Raw genomic sequence first — 22735 nt, forward strand, 5'->3', positions numbered from 1 at the left:
CGTGCGCTCTGACCAACACTAGTTCTAGAGGAGAAATTCTGAAGGAAAAAGAATATCAGCAAATAACATAATGTCAACGTAAAGTAGGACCAAAGTACTGTACAATAAATAAAGCAACTACAAAATAATCGTGACACAATTTTAGTAAAATAAAAACAAAACTGACTGAAGTTTTTTAAAAAGTCAAGTGAAAAAAATATATTTCAGCTGAAAACACAAAACAAACACTAATTTTGACTGGCTCAACACCAATATAAAAGCAGGCAAAACTTTGCTCAAAATCTCTAATAACGTTTTGTGCTTTTTTAAAAAATTACTTAGTTTTCAGCTCATAACCACAACATGAGATAAAACAGTCATTAACATGTTTCTTTAATCAAATTCAAAACATACATTTCATTTACAATAAACTTTTAAAATGAGCATTTATATGTTGTTTTTAATACTTTTTGTTTAAATACAGCTTTGAATGAATCACATATTACATGAGCTTTTTATGTTCACAGAATTTTCCACACTTTATCATCCTTTCCCCAAACAACTGTAAAAGCTGTTCAGATTGTCAAAAGAGGTTAAACTATGTACAGCTATAAAACTGAAAAAGATTTTTCTCATCTGTCTCATCCGCACAGTTCAGTAAATATGACGATGCTTTCAGGAGAGAGATCCATCAGTTTTATGTCCTGATGTGAATGTCTTCTGTTAGGTCTTGTAGAATCCTTTGGGCTTTGGGCTGAAAAACAAAAGATTCATTTTAGGTTAGCTGCACAGTCCAAAATGCTAATATTAATGCTAACAATGAATTAAAAGACATTTAAGCTGAAATTGTTGTTTAGATTTCAAGTTTTGTCATTATTGTCAGTTCGGGAGTTTCTTCTTACTGTGCACATTGGCAGAGTTGATGCCTGAGGTGTCTCATCCTCCGCTGAAGAGGTCCAACAAGAAAAAGACAAAGACGTGAACATTTCTAAAGTGATGGTTTTCTTGTCTAACCTCATGGAAAGGCCTAATGTACCTGTCGTCTGCGGTAGAGGATGAACCCCACAACAAGGAGGAGGATCAGGATGACTCCAGCGCTGCAGATGGTCACCAGCATCCACACACTCAGAACGGGTTCTGCGTAGAGCAGAGAACATGTCATACAGGACCACGTTTGTGGCCACAGGTTCGTGCCCGTGTCCCACTTCCTGCTCTCTTCTCACTTCCTGTGCTCACCGATGCTCAGAGTTATCTCGGCTGATGTCAGGCGGGTCCAGTTCTGCAGCAGCTCACACCTCCACGTTCCAGAATCTTCTGTGCTCACCTTGGGGATGACGAGGCGGTCTGAAGGAGGGCCGGCTGCTCTCAGGGATGACCGTTTAGGATGGAGCCACTTCACCTGGATGCCAGGGAGCAGCTGATCTCCGGTGGAGCAGGACAGGTTGAGCTGGTTGCCAGAAATTAACTTTACTCCTGGGGAGGGGACGACTAGAGAGGGAGAGGACGAAGGACTAGATCATAAATCGTCCCTTTTATAAACAGCAGTTGTTACTTCCTGAATCAGACACAATCACATCACAATTTCACTATTGAAACTGCGTTCATATTTGATGTGCAAGACATTTTAGATGTTCCAAAGAACATTACAAATGCATAACTTTTGTCTGATTCCAAACGACTATTTTAATTCTTTCTTCTCTCCTCTGAATAATATGACAATAAATGTAATGTTTTACTGACTGAATCAACATGTTTAGTTATTCATCGATTTACTCTTATGGTTGAGTGAAAACATTATTAGCTATAAGTTTCATGGAGACTGAATTACGAACAAATCAAAGAATTATTTTTTTTTTTTTCAAATGTGAGATGAAAATAATAAATTATGACCAAGGCCAAGCTTTCTGAAGGGCGTACTACGGTAGTTCTTAACTTATGAAGTTTAGAAAACAAGTTGTTTTACTAAATATCACTGGGAATCCAACAAATGTCATTCAGGTCATCTGGACGGTTTCCTTTTTTTTTTGAGACGTTTCATCCTTCATCCAAAAGACTTCATCAGTCCGAGGAGCCACAACAAACTCAGTCCCACAAGCACCACACTTACATAGTGAACCAACCAGTTTGCTGGTGATAAGATGGTATCTGGGGCCCTCCCTCTCCCCCAACAACTCTTCAGAGGCAGCCATAGCCAAAGTAGTTCAAAACATAAAAGTTCATGCTCAATAATCCAGGTAAAAAAAATCCAACAAAGTTCAGTCAAGTCATCTGGATGGTTTCTTTTTTTTTGTTGTTGAGACGTTTTGTCCTTCACTTTGGCTATGGCTGCCTCAGAGGAGTCAATGAGGGAGAGGGCGGGCCCCAGAAACCATCTTATCACCAACAAACTAGTTGGTCCGCTATGCGAGTGTGCTGCTTGTGGGACTGTGTTTGTTGTGGCTCCTTGGACTGATGAAGTCCTTTGGATCAAGGACAAAACGTCTCAAACAAAAAAAAAACAAAAAAAAAAACTGTCCGGATGACCTGACTGAACATTATTGGATTTTTTACCTGGATTATTGAGCATGAACTTTGATGATCACTGGGAATAACTTTAATTTCTGTCATCATTGTTTCTATCAAAGAATTTTAAATGTTTAGAGAGCTGAGATAATTTTAAAAAGCAGTCAGATTTAACACATATGCAAACAATAGGAATATTTCTTCTCTAAATCTCTATTTAAACTCATACTAATGTGGTGAAAACATGTCAAAACATTAACTTCTGTGCACCAGGTCTGTGTTCCGCTTTGATTACTTTTCATCAAATCTTTAGTCGTGCTTTGAAATCAGTTTCACCGGCAGGGAATCAACCGCAGCAGAGCTTCTGATAAGTTCAGATGATAGGCCTCAGATAGATTTTAGAAACTGTAAATTTAGAGTCTGTGTAGTGAGCAACTCTTTTTGTAAATAGAAACTTTGACGTTCATGTGCACATAATTGTTGTTGTAATTGGTTTTTAAAAAATCGGTGGGGCCCTACAGTATTTCTTGCCCAGGGGCCCATACCCTCTGAAGCCCTGCCTTGCACACAACAAATGCAAATAATAACAAAACTTGTCTAATTAGTCCAATTAAAATCAGGTTGGACTTACTTTGCAGCACCTCCACTTGTACGGTGCTGTTCAGAACAAAGCCATTCAGGAATGTTACTGAGCAGGTGTAGGTCCCTCTGTCATCTACACCTGCCCAATTTTTGGACAAAGAAAAGTTTCCACCTTTTGTAAAGTTAGTGTACGTCAGGCCTCTGCTTTGGTCCACTGTTTCCATCCATTTAGACCCAAGTGAGACGGAGAAGAGCCTCTGTGGACTGGAGGATGTTTTGGGGGTGAAGTGCCACTCAACTTTCTTGATTTTTTGTGCTATGTTTTTCAACTTGTCGGGGGTAATCAAAAATGGCACTTTGAGGGGGGAGTTAGTGGATGTATACTGAGAGGGAGGAGCAGCCGAGAAGTCTAAAAGACAGAAAATAAACTTTTATATTCAGGACAAATATACAGTCATAAGAAATTAGCAGATATTTGTCCACACAAAGCGACTCACCTGCTACAGAAACTGTAATTGGGAATTTGAAGAGTTTTTTATCGCTTACTACGCATGTCCACTGTCCACTAACTTGACTTTTGGCTGTGAAACGAAGTTTTCCTTGATCACTGTGCTCTGTATTTTCCTGTGGGTTTGTCCAGTAAACTTTGGGGTTTGTTAGACCTTGAGGAGTCTCCGTGTTGCAGCTCAAAACCACTGAATCTGAAGGCATCACTGGTGAGGGTGGATTCATGTGAACTGGTACAAAATATAAAGGAAGGGTGTGGTTAAAGGGACTTTAAGTACGGAAGTCTTTTAGTAAGAAATGTACGTTTTATTTAAAAGAAAAGATTTGGAGGCTGACTAGTTAAACTTTGCTGTCTGATGTAAGATTTCCAAGAAAAACATTAATTATTTATTAGTAACACACTGTGGAAAAACATGCACTACAATTTCACATTCAAAACAAAAAAATGCATCATAGTCAATATAAAATGTCAAATAATAGTTTTTTGTTCTTACCGATTACTTTGATTATTCTGAATTTAGTCTCAGATAAGGGATTTGGATTTGTCGGCACTCTAAAAATACAGGAAAAATCTCCAAAGTGTTCTTCTTGGATGTTTGTTATTGTCAGTGAACTGGCAGACATAGACAACCTATTTTTCCACATTTCATCTGCAAGACAACAAATGATGATATGACTGATTATTTCAAAGTACCTCAAGTTGCAACAAATAAGCATGTTTAATTGGTAAATTATAAAAATAAATCATGTAATTACTATTTCAATGTTCATTCAACCTTTATTTAGACAAGTAAATCCCATTGAGTCTTTTAGGACTCATTTACAAGAGAGACCTGATTTCAGCAAAGAATGATGACAAAGTTCCTCTTACCTAAATCCATTTTTTTCCCACCTAGGTGGTTGAACCAGATGAAGGATTCAGTCTGTGTACCAAAGCACCAGTAAATATAAAAATTGCTTTTAGGAGGATCCGGTATATTCAGGGTAACACTGTCTCCCACCCGAGCATAGATCACCTCCTCAGCTTCTAGCAGAATAAAAGAGGACAAATACTGATGTAAAAAAAACAACAACTATTTTTCAAACAATCTAATCTGCACTTTCTGTGCCCTACCAGTTGTCCGGAGCATGGTGATAAGAAAGATAATAAGCTGGAATAAGATCTTCATTATGTTCTCAATCCTGAAAGAAAATGGGGAAAACAATTGAGATACAGTATTTTATAAAGTTGATTTGTAGCTTTTGCTAATTTCTTGTTTGGTTTCAGAAAGCACTGAAATAAGGTGGGAAAAAACTAACTTCTAATTCAGTTCCTTGCAGCTGAAAGTCCACGATGTGATGTTTTTTAATGTCTATGACAGAAGAGTAGAGTCAGAAAAGTATACCGAAGAGTGGCGATCCAGCTGCAATGCAGAAAAATAAACGTAAATCACCAGCATGGACATAAATAACCATCTTGACGTAGCTTTACATAAACAGAGCCTAATAAAAACAGTGGGCCAAGTATAGAGACCTGTGGAATACCGGAAGGCTTTGATTGTCATTAAATATGTTTTCTGAATTGCTTGTGCAATAATTTTGTTGTGTTTTTGAATATTACTGATGAAGAATAAGCCTTAAAATATATTATAACTAGTTTAAAACAATTACTGGCACATGTAAACTTGACAATTTTGGAACTTAATTTGAATGTGCCAGAATGGTTTTTGGCATAACAAGTTTATCCATCTCTTTTTGTTGCCTATAGTAAACCCATATCTTGTTTCTTTTTTAATCAGTCATCACATACAAAAGTTAAACTGTTGAATTCTTCAGTCTACAGTAGAATCATGTTAGAAAAAACATCATAATTGCCTAAACATGGACTATTTTTAATTAATTAATGTATTTATTTTTTGCTCTTTGTTTGCCTAGTGTTCTCGTCAGTTGTATAGCTGTTTTAGGTCATGCTATTTTTAATTACGGTAGTTTGGAATCTTATTCACCCATACTAAATATCTTTCAGGTGTACCGTAAATAAAATCCAAATGCATGTTTAAAGAAGCATTCCTACCTGACTAGTCTTTACAGTACAATATTATTTTGTATATTTGTATTTCAAACTGTGCTACAAAGTGAAATCCTTTAGCAGGAAGCAACGGTGGGTTTGAGGTGGTCTCAGATTTAGAGAGATTTGAGGAGATAAAAGACGACGAGTTCACAGAGGTGACAGTAGGCGGCCTGTGGTGGGCTCTGGAAGACAATGAACAGACAAACGCTGAAGGGAAGAGACGCTCAGAGCGAACGCTGGGTTGTGGTGGGACTTGATTTAGTTAAGGTGCAGATTCTTATCCCGATGCTCCTCCTCTGCCTCTCACACCCCTTCTCTTCCTCCCCTGTTCCACGAAAGACGGATCTCTCCACGCTTAAAGGAGAAATAAGACAGACCACAGCACAGGCAGCACACCTAGACTGTGGTTTAATGTAGATGTTTCTCTCTTCTTTTTTTTTTTTTACCCCATTTTACTGTTTTACCTTCATTTCACTCCGTTACACTCTGAGGTTTGTGTAAAAAATCATGTTTGAAGAGTAAGCATTGAATTAATTTAAACACGTTATGTAAATAAATGGTTTTGTTGCCGCCTACTTCCTGTGCTGATGATTATTCTTGGTAATAATGATTTTACTTTGAAATTATTAAGGTTTTGTATCAGTTTTTAAATAAATTATTATCCATTAAAATTATTTAAATACTAATGAATGCTAGAATATTTGAAATATGTTAGATTAAACAAATGAATGCAGTGAAAGGGATTCAGATCAAATTATTATTATTATTATTTAATCTTATTTATGTATTTAGGATTCAAACTTCATTGTTTTATCTTTTCTCAAAGTTAACAAAAACTGACAAATAAAATATGTCAAATAATAATAAAGTTAATTGATAACTTGGACATTTTTTGCTGATGTTGCAGGACTATTATTTTGGTAAAATGTTCCTGGATTGGGTCAGCTCGGTCCTCTTTGCATTGTTTCACTCATATAACACTGTTTGATAAATGTTTTTAAAAATTAAGTCAACCAAATATCTCTACATTTGTCCGTTTCGATTAGCACAAAAGTCAAATTCATAAAAAGATTAAAATCTACGCTGGTGAAGCTTCTTACTCTCTCAAACGGCCACTCAAATTTTAATTTTATTATTATTTCTGAAGACATCTGTTTCTCATCCGAGGAGTTTTCTCAAATAAAGTATTTGAAGTAACTGTATCGATAATAATGTTTAATTTTTCAATATTGCATTTAAATATGTGAATGTTGTGGGCGGCTGTGGCTGAGTGGTTAGAGCAGTCGTCCTCCAATGGACGAGTTGGGGGTTCAATTCCACCTGCAGTCACATGCTGAAGTGTCCCTGGGTGAGACATTGAACCCTCATTGCCTCCGATGTGTGTCCCATCAGTGCATGAATGTGATAAAAAATGATTTATTCTTTGTATAGATCTAGTAGAGTGTTGTATGAATGGGTAAATCAGGGCACAGATTGTGTTGTAAAGAGCTTTGAGTATCTTGATAAGATAGAAAAGTATAAGTACAGTCCATTTACCATGTTGTTTTATTTATCTGTCTGATCAGTTGACGAACTAAAGAACAATAGTTTTATCAAGACTTTTCATTGCAGTTGTTCCCAAACCTTTTTCTTCTTTTGACCCACAAAAGAAACGTTGTGGAGACTTGTCGCTCCATTTAGCTAAAGTTAATGGACATTTTATTCATCTAAGCCTTGTTTACAATACAGCAGGTATTTTATGCATTTAAGATAATTATTTTTTATTTTGTGAACGTAAAGACAAAATGTTTTATTGCTGATCATGTTTAAAATCAATTGGATTTCTGCAGATCTTCTCAGGACCCTGTTTAGTCTCCTGATGCATGCTCAATAATCCAGGAAGAAAAATAAAAAATGTAGAAACATTTCGTCTTTCATCCGCAAGACTTCTTCAGACTGAAGAAGTCTTGCGGATGAAAAACAAAATGTTTCTACATTTTTTTGTTTTGTTTTGGGTTTTTTTGGTCCAGAGGAGCAGATTTAACTTTTTTAGACCCTGTTTGGTGTTTCACAATCCTTAAGAGGATCCCAAACCCAACTTTGGGAACAATCGATCTAAATCAAGTTTAAACACTATTTAGTTTAACGTTATGTATGATTTGATAAAACAATAAGTGTATTCTTCATTTAAAAAAATTTTAGAACAAAATGTGAGCGTCAGAGTGACATCAATGATGCGCAAACGTTTAAAGTTTTTGCACCTGAAGATGTTTAACCCAGAAAACCACGAGGATCACGTCGGCAGCAGGAGGAAGCTTCAGCAGAGAGTGATGAGTAGGGGGAGGGGTGGATGAAGGTCAAACACAACAAACGGGTGAAGAAAATGAAAAACAGGACAGGCAGGAAGACGTTTCCATCTTCACTGAAGTGGATCTGTGTTTGTTTTTGATCTGTTTTAGTTTTTACCAGATTAATTATCTTTTTTCTTTTCTTGCTCCTTCTCATTCTGCAAGCGTTACCTAAATACTTTATTGTTAGTCTTTTATTTGCCTCCATTAGAAATATGTGCACATATTGTTTATGCAAAATAAACAGGTCTCTCTGATGCCCATAATTTATTTGACAAACTTAAGAATAAGTCATAAAAACTGTTAGTAGGTCATAAAGTTGTAAATCAGTGTGCGACTGAGCGCACACAAATCAGAGGTGATGGTATAACCTCATAATTTGCTCATAATGTCATTTTGTATGAGCTCTTGCAAAATTTATGCACTTGCATTAAAGTTTCATTACATTTTTATTATAATGTAATTGCATTTTGAATTTGTATTTTGTAAAATGCACGTAGAGTTCATGCAGAGCGACGGTTTGTTCTGTAGCGGTCATCTGCCCGGTACTTACCTGATAATAAAATTAATTTGACAAGAACATCAAAATAGAAACGATCTTTTCTTAAAAGAATAAATAAATTATTAATTAATTATACGTGACAGTTTTCATGATTGCCAGTTTGCTTTTTGTGTGTGTCTTTGTTTTGGATTTACTATTTTCCTTTGTTCATATTTTTGTGTTTTGTAAAATAATTCACGAAGGATAAAAACATCATGGTGTGGATTTAAACACATTTTGTAGGGACAATGAATATACAAATAAATAATAAAAACAGTCAGATATTTAGGCCTCGATTGGTCTGCTGAACCTTTTGGTTTTATCACTCAGAATTTTTCAAAAACACAAAATATTCTTGAATATTCCAGACATTTATAAATACTTATACAACATAAAAAAGTGTAAACAGAGACAACCTGAAAAAAATAATTTTTGAGTATACTTACAATCGTTACTTAGCGTCTGATTTCTGAACGTGCTCAATGATCTGGAGTCAGGCGGAAATGCTTTATATTTATCAAACGAAGCTTCTTTTTAAGAAGCGTTGCACCTCCCACAGCAGCGATTGGTCTGGAAACAAAAAAACACACATGATGATCAGAACAGAGTCAGAAAAATGACCTTCGATTGGTCGTTTAAAATGAAGAGGTGAGATCTGTCCACAAACTTTTCCCTGCATCATCTCTCAACTGTGGCTGACAAAAAAGTAAAAAATACAACAAAAGTTAAACTGATTTCTTGGTTATGTTCCCGTATTTATTCAATAATTTCTTCTAGATCTGCTATTTCAGTATATTGAGTATAAAGATGTCAATGTATCACACAACTACAAAATCTGAGTGGTATATTGTCAGAATAAGCCCCGTTATATTGACTCTAAATTGACTTTCCATCTTATTCTTTTTTTTTTATTAATGTAAAGATTTATTAGTGTATCAAAGCCGAAGAGCTCGAACAATCTTCACAAAAATGCTAATTTAGAAAAGTTACTTTTCATAAATAGACAAAATCTGTACAAGAACACAGAAAGCAATGAATGGCTTTAGAATAAATTTTAATTTCTGTATATTTTTGAGAAGAATCAGCAACTGTTATGTGAATTTAGATAGTCGTACAGCGTTTGTACGGGTGGTACCCACATTTTCAAGCCCTACTTATTGCCTGTTTTACTATCCTTAACAAGTTTAAATTAAATTAATGTAGCTTTGTTAACATTTGAAGCTACTCAACAATCGGTCCTTTATCAAATTTGTTCATTTTAAAAGTCCAAAACAAACAAAAAAAAAGACAATGGTACAAAATTTAAAGGAAAAGTTTGGACTTTAATGTAAAAACAAAAGCTGTTAAGTTGCAAAGACAAAATATTCCACTGCCCTTTTGTGCACATTGCAAAAATAAAACACAACCCCCATTCCTTCTGTATAAAAACACCTTGTAGACATCATATGACCTTATAAGCTTTTTTATAAAATAACTCGCTGTCGAATATAATTTGTGTGTATCTGCTCTGTTTGTTCCTCTGTTGAAGCTGCAGCATCAGATAAAACACAGATCCATGGCGCTGATAGCGTCTTTGTCAAAATCAAATATTATAGAACAATTATAATTATTATATTTTTCAGACAAAGTGTAATTCTAAATCCCTCATGTGAGTCATTTGTGGTAAAGAAAGAAAGTCTTGCTAGATTTTAAACCAAAATAAACAAATACACAAATTTTCATTCGTAGGAGTTCCTTTATTAAAAAGCCCGTTGAGCTCTTCCATACAATAAGATGTACATTTTTACAGCATGCTTTTGCCTAAGCTGATTTTTGTCTGTGTTATTTTACAAACAAATGCCAATATTTGTATTAAAAAGAAGAACTGACTTATTTTGAGCAATTATTCCACCAGGTTCATTTTACCTGCAGATGGAGAATTTTGTTTGTTTTTCTGTCTTTAACAATCACCGTTCTGTTAAAAGTTCCTCTTAAGACATTTACAGATGTGCATTTTTTGCAAATTGTCCAGCAAAACCACTTTGAGGAATTTATCAATTTAAACTTTTAAACTCTCAACGCCGGGGTTGTGTAGCGTCACACACCCCGGTTATATTTTCAAGTCCTCAATCAGAAAAAAAACAGTGTTTCATTTCTTTTTCTTTTTCTGTCACTACAATTCAATTCACTTCAATTTATTTATATAGCGTCAAGTCACAACAGAAGTCGTCTCAGGGCATTGAACAGAAACATTCACATGCATTATAAAAGCCAGTTAGAAAATGTTATCAATATGAGAAGGCCAGCAGATTGAGTTGAATCTTCACTTGTCCCAGGCTCCCATCCTGAGCAAGCACATTGGCAACAGTGGAAAGGAAGAACTCCCTTTTAACAGGAAGAAACCTCCAGCAGAACCAGGCTCAGGGCGAGCAGCCATCTGCTTTAACCGGCTGGGTTCGAGAGGACAGGAAGGAGAAACAAACAAACACAGGATGACAAGTCCAGGTGTACTTTCTATAGGAAGAACGACAAAACACATGTTAAAGATAGAAATAATTACAAATATCAGGCGGAGTAGAGCAAATAAAGACAGCAGCAGAGTGAGGAAAAGTAGTTCATTTGTCCTCCAGAAGTCTAATCCTATTACAGCATAACTAAGGGATAGCTCAGGAAACCCAAGCTGACCCTAACTATAGGATTTATCATAAATCACTGCACTTTGCATTAGCTGTTGGATTGTCGAACATCTGTGAAGAAGCTGAACAATCTTTCTCTAACTTTAACTCGTCAAAGTAACGTTTGCATTCAGAAAGCAGAAATTTAGCATTTTCTTGCTGTTTGTCATCTGCACGGAAATAAAACACGACGGCAGCATCGACACAAGCCTGCTGAGCGGAATTAGAATTTGAAATGAAGAAGGCAAAGCTTTTTATCCACTTGGGCCGAACCGTTGCATAATTGAACAGTTTCTGAGACTGCAAATGAATGCTAATGAAACTTGACAACCATCACGAGGTTCTCTTAAACAAAACTCCCTAAAACCCGCTTATTAACACAAACTCCTGAATACGTGGCACAATCTGTAAAGGTTTGAACCCAGGGAAGCAAAATTAAAGAAATACAACAAAATTTTATTTAAAAGCAAAAACTAAAACGCTGGTGTGGCTGCAGAATGTTCCAACTGAGGATGGACACAAGGAAGCATGGGAACACCTGGATATGACATAAATTATATGCAATGCTCCACTGAGAAGTGAATGATGACTGAAAGGCTGTAAGGACTGGGCTGATGAGAGAAGTGGCTGCAGCTGAGACAGGTGAAACAAGAAGGTGTATAAGGGTGTGGCCAGCTGACTGATAAGCAAAAACTGAGTATGGAAACTAAACTCCATAATAAGCAAACATGAAAATAAACCTAAACTAAAAAACACTGATCAGGATAATGGGACAATTTAGAATCAACATTGTAGATTTAGAGGATCAGCGGTAAATAAATACGTTGGCTGTGTTTGTGTTTAAACCCACCACTTCTATTTTCTGTGCCTTTAAATAAAACTCCTCTTCTGCTGACAACTGATGACAGGGATCATTTGGAGGATCGATGTGCTGCAGACACACAGCCGAGGTGGTTTGGAGACAGGAACCACAACAAGGACCAAACAAACAGCTCACACTCGTCTCATGTGCCTCTCTGAGGTTTCTGCGCTCGCCTCTGTGCTGCCTTCATGACGAGTTCACACCTGCTTCTGTTCCTCCTGAGCTCGAAATGAAACGAGCCTTTTATTTCCTCTGCACAACAAAACCTGCAGTTGAAACAATCCTCAGTAAATTCTTTGCAGAGAGAGTTCAGCCCTAAATGTGTTTCAACGGGGCAGTCTTGGCTTTTCTCAGGGCATGCGTTTCTGCCTTTGAGTCGTGATTTTGATGGAAAACACCTGAAAGTGAGGACTCCCTCGTTAGTCACTCACCTAACGAGGGCGTCTGTATCACATCGTGTCATTACTGAAAGACAGAAACGATCAACCGTGAGCCACAAGCACAAAACAGGGGTGATTCACTCTTTTCACATCCATCCCCTGCTTGCTCATCCTCCATTTTCTCCTACAGAGGGTTTCCCTCAGCAATGAATCTGTTTTCTAGTGTGCTTATTTATTTATTTAAAAAGTTTGCTCAGGCTGAAGCACCTGATGTATAAAGTGAACACAGGCAGTTCAGTCTGAGGCCTTTAAAAAAAATAAAAAAAGTTAAAAGTAGAACTTTTTTCAGTTCAATAAAATCCAAAATGTCAGCGGAAACGAGGCTAAGAATCAGAAATGAGTGACATTCAGCTCCGTGACTGAAAACATCTAGTCTGTTACATCACGAGGGGAACTTCATTCAAGCTCTGTTTGAAACCTCAAACAGAAGCTGAGGACAGAAAAGTTTACGCTCTCTCCCACTCATCTCCTCCATCAGCCGTGCACGCTAATGGTTGAGTTATTTTTGGCCTGTAGGCTGCGTGATGATCAGTTCATCAGAATGGAAATATAGATTCTCTGTTACTGTTACAGCCTCTGTAGATAAATACAACGCTGGTTACAGTAAAGAGAGTAAAGGCAGAGGCTGGTCTGCAGTTCATCAACAGATGGAATCAAAACTCTTGTGCAACATTTCTTTTCCTATAAACATACAAGAACAAATACTTTGACTTGTGCTTAAATGACACAAACCCTAAAGTAGAATTTCAGCGCAACAAGTGAAGCGTGATCGCTGAAACAAAGAGGTTGAGCGCAAAGCTACGATCAAAAGATAATTAGTTGACACTAGAAATTTCTGTTTTTGAGCTGTGGCTTCATTTGTCTGTGCGTTAACGTTACATTCGAGAGGAATAATCAGATAAAAACGGAAAATTTGTTTGTGTGCCTAAACGAAAGATTTAAAAAAGGCATACAGTAACCAACACAAGAGTGGAAACAGCTGCTGCTGTAACCAGAAACAGCAGATATCTTTATGTATAAACTATGAAAAAAAAGCAAGATCTGGTCATAGGGTAACCATGGTAACCATGAACCTGAGTCTGTCACTCCCTGACAGCACTCTTAACAAGATAGAAAGTAAAAAAAGTAAAACTTAGACATGCACTGTGTGAATACTGGGGATTAAAAAATAAAAATAAAAAAAAGCTGTGACAGAGGTGCCTGGTCATCATATTAACTTTTATTTTATTTAGGAGATATGGCAACTTGAAAAGAGATGAAGACAAATGTCTCCGATAAAAATGGGAGTCAACGAGAGTTTTGGTTTTACATTTTGTAAGGATTTAAAAGAAAACAGTGTTTTTGCAGAGGTGAGAGATGCACTTTGGGTGAAAGACAAAAATCCCCACATTTTAAAAGTGTGACATTTGTGAGAAGACAAATGGTTTGTTTGTAAAAGTTTTGAAAAGTTTAGACATCTAACACGTTAAATAAAATCTTCAAAAACTATAAAATCTGAACTAGGAGTGTGTAAAACAGATGTTATTATAATGTCCAACTTTCTGTGACCCGTTTAAACTTTGAACGATGGTTTTACAGAGAAGCACGCCTGGAGTATAATGCTCCAAAGAGTGCTGCGTTCACTGACCTGCCACACCAAAATCCTATTGTTCAGTATGTGAATGTTTGTCACAGTTTTTTAATTTATTTGTTTTGTTTTTGCAAATTTCATCCACGTCACAGTCCCAAAAACTGCATCACGCCATTCCCAGTCGTTTTAGTGTATTTTTTGCATGGGTTGTTCAAGGCAAATCAAAAAACAATAGGGGTGCTTGTGCTCTGGCACTCTTAATAATTGGATCAACTGTGGCTGTTCTCTGAAAATGACAAAACGGACGGTCTGCTGCTCACAATTTGCTTTCACACTTTGCATATTATTAATAAAACTGTGACAGCTCAAGGACTCAGCCGAACATCCCCCTCCAGAGACGCGTCCCCTCCAGAGAAAAAGCAATCCTCTCTTGCTCCTGGGCAGAAATCTGCAGGATGGAGCTTTGTTAAAGAGCCATTTCCCGCTAACATCATAACAGGATAAATTTGAGGATGCTCAGATTGTTTAATGCGATCCTGACCAGAAATAGCACAGTGACTGCACACAGCACAGAGGTGGGAGTACCTGAGGGTGAAATAAGTGTTGGGAGAGGGAACCTGTGTGGTGCTATAAACGCCTGTGGATATAACAAAATGACACAACAAGTCTGAGTCTTCAGAGACTTGACACAAAGAGAAATATGTCAGAATTATAACAACAAACTGACATAATTTGCTAAAAGAAGAAGAAAGGAGCTGAAGTCTCACACCAACTAAACGTGTCGCCTTTATTTTGATTTCAAAACTTTTGGAGAACTTTAAAGAAAACTGTAGCACAGCAAATCCCTCCGGCACATTACACACTGAAGCAACCTGTCATTTAAATCAGACGGAGAACCGAAGCACGAAAAGCACTCCTCTTGTCTTGGATTTGTTCAGTTTAGTCAACGTAAACCGTTGCTTCTTCATGTTGACGTTAAAGGAAACACCGCACGGTTAATGCAGGAGATATAATTTAAACCAAATTCGTATTTAGGTGATACTGCGCAGCGAGGATCCCACCTCTGCTCCGTATTTGTCTGAAAACACACGGTGCTTCAGTGAAAAACTAAAAAGCGCAAAGTTGTGACTAAGTTGATGTTATTGACGAATTCAGTTGTTTGTGATGTTAATTTACCGTACTTTCCGCCATACACGTCGCACCGCCATATAAGTCGCATCAGTCCAAATATGTTTAATGAAGTGGAAAAAAAACATAAATAAGTCACTTTGCCGTATAAGTCACATCTATTATCATGTCACTGCTGATGCGTCGCGTTTGTTATGCGTCACTGCTGACCACTCTGAAACAGGGGCCGGTTTTGTTTAAAAATCAAATGGTGGCCGCGGGAGCGTGCACGGGAGGACTTTAACAAGAATTTAACAAGATTAACACTTAAAAACAATTATTTGTTTGCTCTAAATTATAGCAAAGGTGCGTCTCCGTTTAACTTGTCCTTAATAAATGCACTTTGACGGTCAGCTGCATTCCAAAAATCAATTTGCAGCTGAAGGAGTGTGCTGAAGGAGGACTTGCTGGGCATTTCTTCGAAATTGAACAAAATAACCACCTAAGAACAATTATTTGTTTGCTCAACGTTATAGTAAAGGTGTGTCTCAGTTGAAATTTTCCTTAATAAATGCACTTTAATGGTCAAATCAGCTGCATTTCGCCTGGGCGGGGCGGTGAAATGCAGCTGATTTGATGTTTGTTCCAGGAGTTCCGGAGTGAGACAAAGGTGGCTCAGTATGGCAAGCCAAGTGTCTCATTAATAGCCACTTTTACCTATTAATGAGGCACTTGGCTTGCCATATTTTTTGAGCGCCCTCTAGCGGCAGAAAATGGTAGTGTTCAATGTTTTCCTTGTCAGAATGAATGAAATTGTTGGATCTCATCCAAAAATTGGGTTATAAATATGGGGAAAAACATAAATAAATCACAGGGCATGCAAATGTATGCAAAAAGGTGTGACTTATATGGTGAAAAGTATGGTACTGTGGAAAAACTGCTCCACTTCCACAGCGCCTACATCGTACATGCAACGATTTACTGTTTGTGCATAAAATACTCTAGAACATCAAGAGTGAAACTCGGTTACAAACAGGGGCCAAAATGAAAATCTTTTTCAAACAAATGGCCAATTTCAGTCAACACATTAACAATCGCCAGATTACCTGACATCCTTTCTTGGTTGCAGCTTCCTCAGCAACAATTTTCATCGGCCTTATTTGAAGTTCTCCGTTGCTCTTTCCGCATCAAAATTAAAGATTGCTGAAAATTTTAAACTTAATTTTCTCGGCTTCAGAGTTGTCCAACTGTCATGAGAGGTTTGCACTAAATAAACTATGCAGTTTTTAAGGTAAATGAGAAGCAATAAAAAAAAAGTTACTCTTAAAATCTCATCTTGGAGACCAGAAAATATGTTCACATGGGCCGTATTTGGCCCACGGGCCTTGAGTTTGACACATGTGCTGTAACTCTTCCAGATATATAATTTTATTATTAAAAAAAATATGCTAATTAGATTAAATTTATTAAGTCGTGTCAGCTGAAAGGACTGCTTAGAAACGTTAAATGCTACTGGGACATTAATTTGTCTTTATAAACAAATGTTTTTATTTTCTTTTGTCATTAAACATTTTTATAATGTAAACATTTGGCGTGTTCTTTAAATTAAATATATTTTAAGATCAACTTTATACCAAAACAACTGTAGGTTAGAAGATATCTCATGCATGGCGTTGCTGCCTTTGGATTGAAATTCTGTAACTGATCGTTATTTTCACTTTGATTTAGAAAATAAGTTTCTGTGTTCAACACATAAATGTGCCCTTAATCAACAATTTAACATTATTAACAATTAACTATTTAACATAATTGTTTTTTCCAAAGCCAGTTGGAGCCATCACTAAAAATCTTTAAAATGTATGACAACAAATCCCTAAATTAACACAAAAAGAAGAAAGTATAACTTTTATAGACATTTGTTTTTTGGAGTAGCCTATAGCTTAAATGTAAATTGAAAAAGTATGTTCACAGAAAAATGTCACGTTATGCAGTTTTTGCTTTTACATCTGGGTATTTCCTCACATTTAATAAAGATATAAACCAGTTAAAGTGGTTTTGAAGGTGAGAACACCAAAAGTTTGAGTTTAAAACATGAAAATTCATCATTTTAACAGGATTTTTTAATGTAACTTAAAATACAGATGCAAAGGTTTACAGGTTTAGTTGAAATGCACATCTTTAATTATCATCATCCATATTTTGATCCTCTTATACACAATTTTAGAAGTCATAAATCATCATTTTTGAAGGAACACCTGATCACAATCTGCAGGTTTCTTAACCGTGGACTCGTGAGCTCTCCTGCTGTCAGGATTGACTCCTACATGGGCCTGAAGCTACACATGAGAGAAGTTTACAAGGAGAGAAATCACCTCAAGCAGGATGACTTTACGCAGACAGATCGTCAAAAGACAGTAGTTTAAAATGTTTAAACCTCTGGCAGTGGTTCAGTTTGCACCTGCAGCTGCAGCACAGCTCAGTAAACTGACTCCCGCTGCTCTGAAAACTCACTTTTCAACATTTTGATTGCAGCGCTGCTGCTCTGCACTCAACACAACGTGACACTAAACCGTGTTAGAGTTCTCCACACTGCAGAGCTCTGAGATGACTCTTGTTAAAAAAAAAAAAAAAGTGTTTGGCTTGAGCACAAAAAATAACATTTGTTGATCTGATTTGGCTCCTGATGCTTTGTGCTGATGGAAAGACAACTTGAATGGAAACACACAGCCTCATGAATTTCAGTTTCGCTTTGAGTGACTGCATGTGTGTTCATTTGTGTGAGAGAATGAAAAACAAACTGAGTAATGCAGATAATTATGAACATATGAAAAGGGAATCCTATTGTCTCATGTGAAAAACACCCCCAGTGAACAGAGTTATATTCTCACAACAGGGAAACAGTTTGGTAATCACCTCCGGAGAACAAAAAAGCACACATTAAGCCTTGAAAGTCGATATGAATGTTGGCAGGAGCGATGACATGCTGCTCCCAATCAACTCCAGGAGTTAGAAAAGAAAAAACGTAATGACTTCTTTCTTTATAATAACCCAGAACTAAAGTTGGGGCACTTTATTTTTAGCTTTGGTTTCCTGCAGAAGTAAAACAGTAACTGTTGCATTTTTGAGTGAGCAGCAAAACAACAAATCAACAGTGATTTGGGACAAAAGAGCAGGCCGTCGACTGTGAACACGCTCCAGACAGACATGGGAACATTATTTATGAGCCAAGTCACTCATCCAAACTTAATCCCTGCGACTGAAGCTCTGAAATAACTCGAACAAGAAGCTTCAGTGAAACACAGAAGTGGTGGAGCATCACCAAATCAGAAAGGAGAACTGATATCAGAGGACCGCAGGCCTCAGACTTACATTTATATATAAAACACCATTCTGGGCGTAAATTATTTATTAAAATGTGTTTAAAAAAACTGATTTAAAAAAGTTCAGAGCTCTAAAGTGAATATGTATTTAAAAAACGGCCTTATTTAAAGTTATCAAGTATAGCGATACCTTTATACTCAGACTGCCGAGGTATTTTACTAACACAAAGCACGTTGTGATAGACCACAATCGAGACATTTATTTTAAAAAAAATTGACCTTATAAAAAGAGTTTAGTTATATATTACCTTTTCTCACAAAAAGCAAATATTGCCTAGCATGTGCCTTAATATTCATGTTATTTATACGTTTTTAGTTTATTCTTTAACTTTTGTACCACCAGCCTGCCAGCGACTGATGATGTCAGTTGTATTTTTCCACGATGTGATCACGTTGATTAATGCGCATCATCGTGTTTGAATTAAATGAGCTTTATTAGGCTGAGAGTTCAGTGTTCAGAACAAATAATCTGCGAGCAATCAGTGCATTAAATGAAAAAGTTGCATATTTTACTGCTAGCCTCAGCCGATACAGTGGTATCCATATTAGATCAGATACTCTGCTCTGCACTTCATCTTGAAAAGTTTTAATTTTGCATGATATTGAATTTGCCCTCCTGCATTCATGCGAGTCAACCATGTTTTTAGAATAAAAATGTGGTATAGGAGCTCCAAATGTTCAGCACTTAGGATCAAAGGACAAAAAAAGAATAAAAAGTTTCCCCCCCAGAATAACTATAGCGACATATCTGTCCACGTCCTTAAAAAGTAAAAACATGAGGCAGAATACTGTGATAAAATGTCCGTGTCTCAACTTTAACTTCTGGGTTTCTCAAACTCAGAACTATAAGATACATCTATAATAAAAGCAGCAAATATAAATAGATGAAGAGGTCCAGTTTTAACAGCTGATATCATTTTTTACTGGATGGTTATGATGATGTGGCACTGTTTACAGTTGAAAATGAGTGTTTTAAACTCACATTTCCCACTGGAAACCAAGTCTGACCTTATTTTAACATCCACACCCGCCATTTCACAAACACAGTACTATTGTTTCACCTTTAAAAACCAATACGTGAGCAGCACAAGCTGTTTATTAAATATAAACATGTTCATATTTTGAGGCCAGCTTTGTTTTAGAGCTCTGAAACGACATCACGACACCCGACCAGCTCGTGGTCACATAATAGTGAATTAATTGGACTCGTGAGGTTTAATCACAAATGTTAACACTGTGCTTCTTCTAATTATAGGAAGCCCATGTATGCTAGACATATAAATATTGAATACTTCCCATGAATAAAACAACTTGGTTGCTCATGCAGTTTGTTTGTTCCTCTGCTCTTTTGTGTTCAACTACAGAGCGACTTCTTGTGTCTAAACTTTGGCACTAAACTCCCAAGTTTCACGTCTGAATGGGTGAGTATCACGTCATATGCTGCTTGCCACAGAAAGCATCTGAACTGAGCCGGGCACTGATGTGTTTCTGTTCAAAGAACATTAAATCTGTGTATTTATAATTTACGCTGGGCGCGTTTTGTTCAGTCGATCATCGCTCTAACATTCAATCATGAAACTTCAGAGTTCACCATGAAGCACTTTAGTCACACTCTCACTAAAGTTGTATAAATGTGAGAACGTCGTTCATATTTTGAAACGCATAAACAAAAAGCCTGATAAATATTTCTCTTTTATGCCTTTTTTCACATCAACCCAACATGAGGCAGCAAAACACACTCATTGCAACTCACTCCTTAAAATAAAAGAAATCGTTTTCCGCCACTTACTCATGTCTTTTCTACTTTTTGAGGTAAGTTTCTTAAAGCTAGACTCGGACAAATATATTTAATGTCTTTGGCCTTTGAAACATTACTGGCTGAAGTAATATGGTTACATAATTACAGCAGCAGCTAATGCTAAAAGTTACCAGCAACACCTTCAACTGTTTCAGTTTCTTGATTACTTTTATTTCCCAGTTTTATTTTTGCCAACCTTGCTTAGTTTTTGCTTTTATTTCCCTAAACCTTTTGCCAAATGTGCCTCTTTTTACTTGTTTTTCCCTAAAAATTGTACTAAACTTGCACACATTTTGTTTGTGTTCTGCTTGAAAAGGATCATCACACAGTTAGAACCAGTTAAACGACTGCAAAATATGTATTTCTGCTGCACAAATTCAGATTTTTAACATTAAGAAGGCAGCTGTTTTAGACATTTCTGATGCAACGTTTTAAAATCACCCCAGGGTTGTCATTAATGTATACATCATATAGTCTGGGAGAAGTCCCACAAGGAGTCAACGTTACCGATCAAGACTCTGCTTGTGTTTTTCAGTCTTTCGGCTGTAAATCATTCAGTGTTGCTAAAATTGATCCAATTAACTGACTTCTTTTGTGGTGGTGGTGCAGCTAAACACATTAAACATTTACTGCAGTTGATTGACTGACGGCAGCTCATTATTCTTCTTCCAGGAGATATCTGGTGTCGGTTTCTAGAATAAAATACCACAGCAAAGACCCAGTCATGTCCAAGACGAATCAATCTGATAAAATAAAAGCTCAAATGTGGCCGATGTTCAGGCCAAATTAAGAGTCTTACACCTGAGGGTGTTTTGCCTTGAGAGTCGATTACTCGTCGTGTCTGACTTCACGTCTTCGACTTAATGTTATCTTAATTTTTGTATTTTCAGTCTGCAGGACAACCCTTCACACCAGCTTCTGCAAAGTAGTACATAACACCTACAGAATATTTAGAAGTACTCACATGTTGATGTTCTCAGTAGAGCAATGAGTTCAGCTTTGACATTCAGCAGGCTGTGTGTACTGACGCCGTCTCTTTCATACACACTGACACACACACAGGAAGTCAGACATCACTACGATCCCATCCTTTTTCTTTGATTTCTTCTCTGAATTGCTTAGCTAGGGAATAAAGTCGTGCACAGACGAAACCCTAAAAGAAACATGCACTTCAACAGGATTGTTCTTTTAACTCATTTATGATATTTTCTTTACACTCTTAAATGCTCAAAATTTTATGTGGGCCACTGGTGGGGCTGTGTTCACAGGTGTTTAGTGTGTTTCTCTGCTGTGGGGTCAACAGCTGTTGTACTGCACCAGTTGTGGAGCGTAAGAACCAACACAGACACAATAAAGCATCTTAAAGCAAAACAGGGTAAAGGCAACGTTTTATGTTTTGACAAAATTATTGATTCTTACTGCTTTACATTTTCTAAACAGGCCTGCATGTAAGAACCAATTTTAACAATTTAACGCAGATTAGTTATTATCCGTTCTATAAGCAGATTGACTCAGCTGGTGGAACTGGCCCTCAACATCTGTCAGATTGGCACTGGGTTGTAGTGGACGTCTGAGCTGAACCCAAATGTTACAGACTGAAGAAAGATACGGGGACCTTAGTATGACACGGGCAATCCACGGACGTGTCTTGGCAGGTGTTGTCTCAGTAGGGGTAAGACAGATGCAGGATGTCACTGATGTACTTTGTAGCTCCGTACCATCAAGTACTGGTACTGTATTATACCAAAGATGACCTGAAGTCAGGCCAGATACCCAGATATTGAAAATTAGTGCAGCATGAGACAGAGTTGTAGAGTCCAACTCCTGTGTGAGGATGGCAGACATAGACAACATGTTTTGTAATACTTGGTGCACAATATGATGAACTTCTCTTACTGTAGTCCGTCTTGGGTGACCAGAACCTTCATGCTTGTATTTCCAACATGAAGCCACTGTGAGATTTTTATGCCACAAATACAGAACCAGTGCATACGACCACCAATCATCCTCTCTACCTGCTTTTTTGTGCAGGGTCACGGGAAGCTTGGAGCCCACCTCCAGCGATCACTGAGAGGCAGAGGACAGCCAGGACAGGTCACCAGTCCATCACATATGAGCAGCCGTCTTCATGCAAACCCACAATGTGACCTGTTACTATCTCCATCAAGTGATGGTCAATGCAACTGCAAGGTATCCCAACTAGACATTTTCAATATCAAACACACCAGCAACTGCCTGATAACACTATCACTCCACTTGTGATGCCACCACTCATGCCCTCTGGTTTCCACTCTAGAAATGCATACCACAGTGCATCCAAATTCCTCTAGGTGCACACTGTGATTCTCTCAGTGATGGAGAGACGTCCCTAAAATTGTCCAGTATACGTTTGATTTGATAATAGAAGAGCGGATAAAAGACTCAAAAACAAACAAC

At 37.2% G+C, this 22735-nt stretch overlaps 1 protein-coding gene across 1 annotated transcript; it reads right to left on the reverse strand.

The window, feature by feature from the left end:
- Positions 1-702: 702 nt before the first annotated feature.
- On the reverse strand, positions 703-15205 carry cd4-1 (CD4-1 molecule). The gene is made up of 9 exons (XM_037676598.1): positions 15196-15205; positions 6197-6235; positions 4463-4594; positions 3561-3800; positions 3113-3472; positions 1216-1467; positions 1016-1116; positions 882-925; positions 703-733 (listed from the first exon to the last, which is right to left on the reverse strand). Exons 1-9 carry the CDS (start codon positions 15203-15205, stop codon positions 703-705), a joined length of 1209 nt encoding a protein of 402 aa, XP_037532526.1.
- Positions 15206-22735: the final 7530 nt, after the last annotated feature.

This window comes from Nematolebias whitei, chromosome 5, assembly GCF_014905685.2.
Source record: "Nematolebias whitei isolate Nwh7 chromosome 5, NemWhi1, whole genome shotgun sequence".
Classification (NCBI taxonomy): domain Eukaryota; kingdom Metazoa; phylum Chordata; class Actinopteri; order Cyprinodontiformes; family Rivulidae; genus Nematolebias; species Nematolebias whitei.